The 10,123-nt window shown below is 46.9% G+C and overlaps 1 protein-coding gene across 1 annotated transcript in view; it reads right to left on the bottom strand.

Moving 5' to 3' along the window:
* The window catches only part of ARHGEF4 (Rho guanine nucleotide exchange factor (GEF) 4), a 13,935-nt gene that overhangs the window by 2,900 nt on the left and 912 nt on the right, over nucleotides 1–10,123 (bottom strand). The window contains exons 2-6 of the mRNA XM_010021864.1: nucleotides 6,245–6,424; nucleotides 3,504–3,698; nucleotides 2,319–2,498; nucleotides 1,551–1,783; nucleotides 675–804 (exon numbers count right to left, since the gene is read on the bottom strand). Of these exons, the coding sequence (XP_010020166.1) occupies nucleotides 675–804; nucleotides 1,551–1,783; nucleotides 2,319–2,498; nucleotides 3,504–3,698; nucleotides 6,245–6,424 (918 nt within the window). The remainder of the gene's footprint in view (nucleotides 1–674; nucleotides 805–1,550; nucleotides 1,784–2,318; nucleotides 2,499–3,503; nucleotides 3,699–6,244; nucleotides 6,425–10,123) is intronic.

The following is a 10,123-nucleotide window of genomic DNA, read 5'->3' as shown; positions in this document are numbered from 1 at the left end:
CCTGCTGAGAAAACACTTCTGGGAATGAGAAGGAGCCTCTGCTGGAGGACAGTCCTTGTCACATCAGGAGACACTGCACCCAGGAACAGGAACTGAATTCGGAAAGAACAGTAGTGTGTTAAATGAAAACAAATCTCCTTTTCCAAGGATTCTGCTCAGGGCAGCTGATCCATCCCTGCTGTTAAAGGAGGCACATAAGCAAAGAGCTGAGGATTTAACCTGCCATCCTTGGGGAGGGAGACAGTCTGGTTTTATGGAGTCTAGGATGTAGGAAATTAGCAGTTTTGTTTCTTTCAATTTAGCAGGTTTTTTTTTAAATGAGTCTCCAGGGAACCGTGGCTTCCTTTGTCGCTCTGTCAGAGCTTCTCTCTGCAAAAATAGGGTGACTTACTAAGCATTAAGGGGCAAGTCTGCTTGTCTTGAGAGTTTGAAATCACTCAGGATAAAATGGGGGGAAAGAGGAAAATAATAGGATCTCACTAACCTACATACTAATTTTATTCTGCAAGGGAAATGGGGGAACCAAAATCCCAGGGAACATGCAGAGGCAGCTGGTCCGGCTGGGCGATGTGCTGGACATGTTCAGTTGTACCAGGATATCACATCGGCTTAAATGAACAAAAAACCAAACCACACAGTGAACGCTGAATTCATGGGGAAAGTAAATCTCCTACCTCCCAGTCCTCTATGGAACTCTGCCACTGAGCAATCTTGTCAATGTTCTCCAGCCGCCGCTTTCTCTCGTTGATGAGCCGAGCAACGTTCTTCATGGCATTTAAGGCAGCTTCAACATCTTTAAAATCCCTAGAGTAGAGCAGAGGTGTTAGACATGACAAAATGACACGTGTTTATTGTGCCTACACGCCAAAGGAGGGCAGGATAGCAAGGCCTAAGGCTGAAGAGCAGAAAACCTAAGTCCCACTTGCAGTTCTATCCTAGCTATTCTACACTGGAAGCTGGAGGTACATGTTCCTGTGGGCAGACACAGGCTGGTTTTGAGGCACAGTTTGTGGAAGAACACCACAGAGGTGTAAATAAGAGTTCCTGGAAGAATCTCCCGGGCTTTCCAAGCCTTGTGGTTTTTCCACAGCATAATACAATAAATTCGTAATGCCCCTGTCCCATATAGGGACCGATCCTGTCATGCAGAGGTAAGGCAGGTCAGCAAAAACTGGCTTTACTTCAAGTAGGAGCGGGTGGTTTATCTGGGATGGCGGGACAGAAGCTGATCTACCCTCCCCACACACCATCTGCCGCCACCAGCTATTTCAACTCCGTTCAGAGCCACAGGACAGAGCAGTGTTGCACAATGTGACTGTAACACAGTTTTCACAACATCTGTGAAAATGCATTACACACAATGTAATGCAAACACATCTGTGTAGTGCATTAAGGAGCTTTCTGCTAAGAGATGCTGGAGCACCTCTGCTCTGGAGACAGGCTGAGAGAGCTGAGGTGGTTAAACCTGGAGAAGAGAAGGTCCAGGGAGACCTTCTAAGAGTCTTCCAATACCTAAAAGAAGCCAACAAGAAACATGCTGCTTGACCTACCTGTGCTGGGGGTTGGTGTATTTGAGCAGCTCCGCCAGTTGCAGTGGGTATTTGCAGATCTTCTGCACGGGAGTCAGCAGGAACCCATCCAGGGAGATGTCGATCATCTTCTGCAGCAGGCGGCAGGCTTCGAAGAAGTAGACGTACTTGTTGACTTTGGTGAGGCGGGACAGCTCCATGCAGGCATTGGGGTGGTTGTTGCAGTATTCAGAGTATATCTGAAACTCTGTTTGCTGCAAGAGAGATATGAAAGGATTTACCATCCAGGCTCATTAAGATGGTGGCAGATCCTGTATCACATGGGGCTGTTCAATACCTCGTATCCTCCCCAGGCTCTGAAACCCAGACACCTAAAGTTGGGAATGGGCAGGGAACATTCCAAGTTACAGCACATACAGCTTATCTGAGAGACCGAGACAATTCCATGTATTCTGGCCTGGCTCAGTTCAATGTTTTTAATGACCTGAAAATGCCATAGCTGTAAACCGAGGTCCAGCTCAAGATTTTGGAATCTTTCTACATTTTTGCCGAAAGCAGCATGTTCTGGCAGGGAGTACAGTGCTCAGAAGCCGAGGTGCTTGGAAAACGTTCTTTCCACAGCCACAAGGGCTAGAGGATGTTTCACTGGATGTGGGCAGTGGTGGCGTTTAAAAAAAAAACCTCCTAAATAAATTAAACAGAGCTTCAGTTCTCTCAGATCAACTTCTAAATACTTTGGCTTAACCCATGCTCAGCTTCCCCTTTTCCCACGAAGTCAGAATTACTTACATATTCCAAGAAGCACGAGCCAACCTCACTCAAGTGTGGGTGGTCTTTGTTGAATTTCTTCTCTAGTGCTTTAACAAACTTCTTCTGGCACCTGTAGATGTCCTCGATATTCCCAAAGATTGTCTTCAGCTGTTCTTCTGTAAACATGTCGGCTCTTTTGCGGCACTGCTTAATGTAACCCTAGGAGGAAACAGAATTGGAAAGCTTCCTGAGCATTTGCTCTGTGGTTATCATCAGAAACCCCCACGGAGTACACCAGATTCCTGTACCCACTTCCTGCATAGGTGTAGCCATGTTTTAGCTATGATTTCCTCTAGTATCACCCAAATTATGGTAGAAATAGAAACCAAGCCACAGTTACATCACTGCCTTAAACAATACTGTAATCTACACTCAAAGTCGAGTCCCAGAGCTGCTTTCTCTCCTGTTAAATCCACCTTTATCTGTCCGCAGCCTGTGGGCTGTTCTGACCCCAGCACTGCTCCACTGATAGATTTAGGCCAATTAAATCCAATTGTGGATCTGGTTGGGATGCTTGTGTTTAGAAAATGCCTGGCTGCTGACTCATGGGAGGAGGAGTGCACAAAGGACACCGGGGGACACTGCAGGAAGAAGGGCTTGCTCAGTAAGTGTGTGCTGCTTCACCCCAGCTGGCTCTTCAGGAAGGCACTACAGTTTTGTGTCACTCCAGTGAAGAAGTATGTTCCTGCAAAACTCTTATCAGTTACCTTCATTCACCCCAAGCACATGACAACATAATCTCTTTCAGAAGAGGTGTTGTAACATTCAGCATATTTGCAAGTGAAAGACCTAATGGGCTGAACATCCCCATTTGTTTTGATCTGAGCATGACTTGCCTGAAGGCTGGAATCGCTGATTATATTACCTCAGAACATATATTAAGGAGGACAGCAACGCTAGACATTTACTCTGGCTTAGGAAATTCAATTAATTCCACTTAATCAGAGCCCAAGTGGGTGCTCCAAATACAGAGGCATTTGTGCTACTGCAGTAATGAATTGTCTTCTGTTTTCTGAACGTGCAACACCATTTACCAGAGCAGGCTCTGACGGAAATACAGCCTCAGAAGAGTGACCTCCTTCGAGTCACTCTGGACAAGAATGGGACATACTCTGTTATCCTTAAAATGAGTTCTTACATTGACTTCCCCCTTTACTCCATTACCTCACAAATGTCCTTCAGATGCTTGATGTAGTCTCTCTCTGTGCTTATGATCTCATTGATGACATTGGTCCTCATTTGGTCTTTGGTGGTCTGCCCCATCCCAAAGCGGCGGGCGCCACTGCTGGAGTCGTCCTCTTTGCCACCCTCTACCTTCAGGGGATAATCTTCCATGGGCTCATCCTGGTTTACTCGTAGCTGTGCAGACACACAACATGTTCACTGTTTGTATTGCTAAACACAGCTCTTCCAAGAAGAAGTAGTTAGGGACAGCTGACTAGCAAAGACTGCGCTAGGATAAGGAGTGAAGAGGGTTGCTACCTGTCTCTTACCTGTAAACATATTTTACCCTTGGGAAGCTAAGGCCAGATAGTCGGTTTTGGGAGGGTACTTTCAAGCCACATGTCAGCTGCCCACACTAGTGTGAGATGGGTGGTTTTAAGCAGGCATCTCTTCTGGACAGAAGAACAGGAATAATAAGTCCTCCAGGAAGAATATATCAAAAAGTCAGGACAAGAATGGTTTCCCAAGTGAAATCTGCTTAGGTACTGGTGAGGGGGTGCTTAGGGAGGGAGCGGGGAAACCAGCAAATAGCTGCTTTTTAACGTAGCTTTACTGTTGTTCTCATACTAGAAATACCAGATGGCCTCTCAGTATTTACTTCCCCGAGATTATGTGAAGGGAATTTATTGTTAATAAAAAGCAGATAAAGATGCCAGTGGGCATTAACGTGGTAAGAATGGCATCACATTCCAGGGCTGTGGGTGAAACTCGTGGTTCAGTGCCCATCAGATGGCAGCATAGCATGAGCAGAGGAAAACACCAGCGTTTGAGAGACACACTGTCCTACAGTCTGCTGTCAACAGTAGCAAAGTACCTTAGTTAACAGCAGGCAATTAGTGGTGCATTTCACTTAGGAGCTTTCTTTTATGCCGCAGTATTGTAAACTCTCAGAGTGCCCATGGGAATATTTTGTACACAACTCAGATGATCAATCCCAGCACAGAGAAATGAACACACTGAAGTAGGAACGTGCACAACCACAGGCATTTTTAGTGCAATGACACAGAACTGCCTTAAATTTCTAATGTAATTTCTCCTAGCAGGAATACTTACCACTTACAGGTGTATCTACATATAAAAAAATGCATACCCATCCCCTGTCAGTACAGGCACAGGTGACATTTACTCACTGTTTATGGCAGGTGAAGCCCTTAAGATGGGCAATCCTGGTTTTCCTTCACTGTGAGCAGAACAACATTGGCCAGTCTTAAAGTTAGACCTTGGCCTGAAACTTGTGTGGAGCAACTGAGAGACCCACAGATGTAGCCGAGTCCCTGAACACACCAGGCTTCCCAGCAGGAAGCTGGAGGCCCAGGAATAATAGCAGTACATTTTCACTCAGATCTTGTGTTCCTGTGTATCCCTAATGGCTTGTGCTAGTCTGCTTTCCCCTGGAATGGTATCACAGATTTTTGCCAGGACAACTTGACTTATCTGTAATGTGACCGTGAATAAAAGCAGTTCTGTCCCCACCAGTGCTGAGAATTTGGTCCTGGTAACCTTACTTGTAAAAACATCCACTGTTTGCAATAGTTACCCAGCTGAGCCTGTCTCCTGTAGTCTGTAACAAAGCATTTCCAAACTTCTATAGCACTATCTGCCCCACTTCTCCAAGGACTTCTGCTACGGACACCGCCTCACCTCATATCGCCTCCTTCCATCCTTCACCTGGTTTGGGGTCACTTGTGATCTGAAGTGACCCAGATAAAGAGCTAAAGGGCTGACAGTCTCTACCTTTAGACCTAATTGCCTTGAGGAGCATGCTCTGAAGTGGTGAAGGCAGAGTCAGGCATCCACACAACCACAGCCCAAAGGAAGGAAAAAAAAAATCCTTTCTCCTCGTAGCAGCAAAGGAGTGCACAGCAGCTTCACCCCCCACTTGCACAGAGAATTCAGATGTCTTTCAGAATGCTCTGTGGGAATTAATCCAGCCTCTGCAGTATACAGCTGGGACTGTCTGGGCTGTTTTATGTAGCTGTTTCTATATGGTCTTTGTAGCTGGCTCTAAGGGAAAGCCTTGGCCCACAGGCCATATCCTATCTTCCCTCATCAGTTGTCCCACCTGACCTCCAAGACATTTTCTGTGGGTTTCTCCTCCATTTTTAAATGCCTGGAACACAGCCCAGCAGCCTGTTTGTAAAACATCAGGGCTAAGAGAAGGTTTATGTGTGAGTCAGGTGGTTGCATACTTTGGGGCATTGCACTGGACCCAGCACCAGATTTAGAAAGCTAAATTTGGTGCCATGCTCATCCATACTCTCTGAAGTGGACACTAGAGTGAAGATCTCTGCCAGCTGCACCTGGAATTCCTCTTGGAGAGTACTTGATGCCTGCTCCTGTAGGGAATGCCATGTGCTTGGGCATAAACTAGCCAATACACATATGGGTAAGCAGGAGCCCAGGATGCAAAGCACCATGCAGGGCAGCTCCAGAGGCTGGAAATGAGCCGCCCTTGCCCTGATTTACTCATGGTAAGCGGGACGTGTCCGCACTGGCAGCAGCTCTAGAGGGAGGGCCCAGTGTAGTACAGCCATGTGTAGAGGAATAGTAACAAGAGATGTCAAACCAACTATCTCTAGCAGTGAAAGTGCTGAGGAGTCACTATAGAAACACTAAACCTGGAGAAAAAGAACAAACACTTGGTGCTAATGCAAAGGCACAAAGAAACACGAAGCTCTTACCCGTACAAAGCTGGCTGGAAACCAGCCTTCGCTGTCCAGAATCCTCCCCCACCACCACTCCTTGTTGGTAGCATCCATTACTTCAATGACATCCCCGGCCTTGAATCCCAGCTCTTGGTCATCCATCGTGACATGGTCCCAGAGAGCTTCTGCATACACCACGCTGCCATCGCTGATGAGCTGTGGGGAGAGCAAGTCAAACCGTCAGCTCCCTCCAAGAAACCACTGCAGTCTGTCTGCTGCTGAGCCAAGCAAGTGTTGATAACTGGCTGTTCCCCATGAGCAACGTGAACAGGAGTTGGTGTTAGTCTGGCAGTTTCTTCAACTGACCTTGCTCTCAATAGTATTTACTCAGAATCACTTGGACACAGCACACGTACTGCCATAAAGAACATGAATTTGATGCTCTGGAATTTCTTTCTGGTGACTTTCCTCAGCCAGCAAACAAGGCTCAGTGGTACACTGTTGGTGGATGCTCTTGTACTGCCAGTTTGGAAAGCCTTGGCATGAAACCTTGAGCATCAATGTTCAGAGACATACTTCAGAGCGGAAAGTGTTCTGAGGCTACAGAACTAGTCTAGGATGGATATAGCCTTAAGTCTTTAAGGTGGTTAAACTTAGCGCTTAAGCTTCTTAAAATAAGTCTCCTGCAGAGTTTAATTATACTGAGGGACAATGGTTATTTACTACGTGTCACAGGGGCCTACTCTAGGAAAAAAAGGACCCCAACAACCACAGAACCAAACCAAACCCCCACATGGCTAGAGGCTTTGGGGGGGGGGGGGCTCTCGAACACAGCGATGATTGTGTCTGTGTGCCTGATGCTATTCTCAACCACTCACACCTTAGCCATGGTGTAGCTAAGGAACACTTGGGTCCCGTTGCATTGGTGCATTTGTAATCTGGTCCTGTGGGCTCCTACAACAGCAGTGACTGCCTCATGCCTGCAGGTTTATTGTTTTAGGATCTCATTTGAATTTCAGCAACTACAGAGTACACACAGAGACTTCTTGGGGTCTGAGCATGACTGAGGCCGTCTGAACACCAACATTTCCCCAAGAAAGCAGAGTGCATACTGGGGTCATGCTGAAAAGGATTCAGCCATTCTGGAGTGGCAGCAAAGCCCTGGTTTTTTCCAGGGAAATGGTGCAATGATAAATTCTGGGAAGACCACAGACAGAGCAGCCTATGAGGCACAAGGGAGAAGGTGAAAACCCGTACAAAACCCACTGCCCATGGTTTATCTAACAACATTGCAGCAGCATCACACAGCCACATAACACACATGTCATCTGTGCTGGGCACCTCAGCCTGCTCAGTCACACGGTTATTTATCTACTGCTCTGGGTCACTGTTTTTGCCTCTCCACAGAAAAGAAAGATGCATGTTGTAAAGGAATGTCAGGATAATCGTGCACACAGTAAATCAGAAGAGAGTTAACGAGGCATTTGAAAGAAAATTCAAATACAGTCTGCCTTTGGATAGCAAATGGCCCTTCACTGAACCAGAAACAGCTTAATGCACTGCTTCCATTCTGACAATAACAACAGAATGATGGGGAGGGAGAGGACAAGGGGTTCTCACTTATCTACACAGCCAGTGTGTTGGTGCTCTCCCCACTGCCTTTTCTCACTGCCCCACCACAGGGCTGGGTCCATTCCTACTGCAGATTTCTGTTCTTCACAGAGGCAAGCAGTCACTGCGGGGAGGCCCAGCAAGCAGGGAACACAAGGAACAAAGGTGCTGCCATACTATGCCGAGTTAATTATCCCTGTAGGTAGGGGACTGCTGCTGCTCAGGAATGAGCATATACTAATAAATCTTGGGAAGAGTGGCATTCAGTGGGCTTTTTCAACCTACAAATTGTGACCAGAACATAAAGAACATTCTCCGAGATAAAAATACCTTTTTTGTGTGCTTAAATATGCCACTCTGAATCAGTGCTCTGAGTATGATGTGGTAGCTGGCACACACGCCACAACTGTGATCAGAGAGGGACTAAATGGACTCCCTCTGTAGCACTTTGATGATCACACACACAGAGCACTGATGATGTGAAGGCATTAATACCTTACAGTAGCAAGCTGTCAGATCTCAGTATCTTGATGAGAAGACAAGAGATAAGTCTGACCTAACATTAACAACATGTTAGGGCTGATAGACCCAGCTCACAAGGGGACAGAGCCACATGGTTCTTCTCAGAGCCACTGAAAGCCATAGGGCTGACTAGTGAATCCTCAGCTGGTATTTTAATTCACCCACTAACATTAACACCTTACATTTTCTCTATTCAGCAACAGCCACACTGTAAACAAGATTTGCCCAATACAGAAAGTCACAACTGACTGATCACCAGCCTGGCCACATGGCCACAGGCAAGCAGACAAGCCACTACCACAGACTGTTCTTAGGCAAAGGAGCAACTAAAAATACACCTGAAATACAGGTCAGAATTTGATTAACTGACACCAAACACCATGTTTGTAGGGAGGAATTATCAGTATGGAATAAAGCAAGAAACAAAGATTAAAGAATACTTTATATACAGTTTGGATTGTCTCAGTTCAATTAGAACTGCAGCACGTGAAACACCTCCATGCCTGCAGGCTACAGGTGTTGCCTGGTCCCTCCTGCACCACTTCAGCCTGTGCTCCTATGCTGGGGGTGGGCAGAGGAGCAGGCACCAGCCCTGAGAGGTGTTTAACACTCACCATGCTCAGTGCTCATTCTCCTACCTGCCCTCAGTCTGCACCAGCCTGTACCTTACACTATTCTTCCTCAGCTGTATCCGGTCCAGCTCCTGGGCAGAAACAGAAATACCAGATACACCCAGTGTGACAGTCTCCTTCCCAGAGCAAGCACTGAAGGGCAGCTCTGAGCCAGGATTGACATTTCCATGGCACAGAAGCACCTACGGTACTGCACGTGCCCACAGCAAGCATTGCTGCTCCAGCTGGGGCTAAGCATGCTGCAGCATCCTCTCTGAGGAGCATATAGTTGGGACTCTCACCCCCTACCCCAGGAAGGATAAAACACACCAGCAGACAATAAGAGTTTCTGCAGAGGTGTAAAACATGGCACCATCAACCAGCTCTACATCGTGAGAGCTGCTTATCAGCCAAAGCAGCATGTATTAAAGGGAATGCTCACCCTTCCCAAGCATGGCAGCTCCTCAGCTCAAAAGACTCACCTTACCACAGGTTTTGATCTTTACAATTAAAACAAAGTTTGAAAAACAACTATTAATTTCCATATGAAACAACATTTATGTGCTGGCTTTGTAATATAGAGCACAACTCAGTACATGTTCTTGAAGAGCCCCAAAACAGTAACTAGAAGACGAAGATTAGAAGACAGAGGATGCAGACCCAGCTACCATACAGCTGCCCAGCTACTGCTGCAGTGAAAAGGAACAAAAATTGGCTATTTCTCTTTCGTTAGCACAACAGTTAAGTTTGTAGACAGCTGTGTTTGCAACCCAAAGGCAGTACTAACACTGATACTTTGAAACTGGAAATTGACTACTCTGGGGCCCCAACACAAAGAGGCATGTGGAGCTGCTCAATTGAGTCCAGAAAAGGCCACAGAGATGCTCTGGAGCCAGGCTGAGAGAGCTGGGCTGGTGCAGCCTAGAGGATAGAAGGCGCCTGAAGGGGAGACCTTAAAGCAGCTCCAGTGCCTAAAGGGGCTACAAGAAATCTGGAGAGGGGCTTTTGACAAGGGCCTGTAGGGACAGGACAAGGGGGAATGGCTTTAACTGACAGAGGGGAGATTGAGATTAAGTATAAGGAAGCAGCTCTTCCCTGTGAGGGTGCTGAGGTGCTGGCACAGGGTGCCCAGAGAAGCTGTGGCTGCCCCCTCCCTGGCAGGGTTCAAAGC

Source organism: Nestor notabilis, unplaced genomic scaffold, assembly GCF_000696875.1.
Source record: "Nestor notabilis isolate BGI_N333 unplaced genomic scaffold, ASM69687v1 scaffold12079, whole genome shotgun sequence".
Taxonomy (NCBI): Eukaryota; Metazoa; Chordata; class Aves; order Psittaciformes; family Psittacidae; genus Nestor; species Nestor notabilis.
This window is presented reverse-complemented; position numbering and strand designations above follow the sequence as displayed.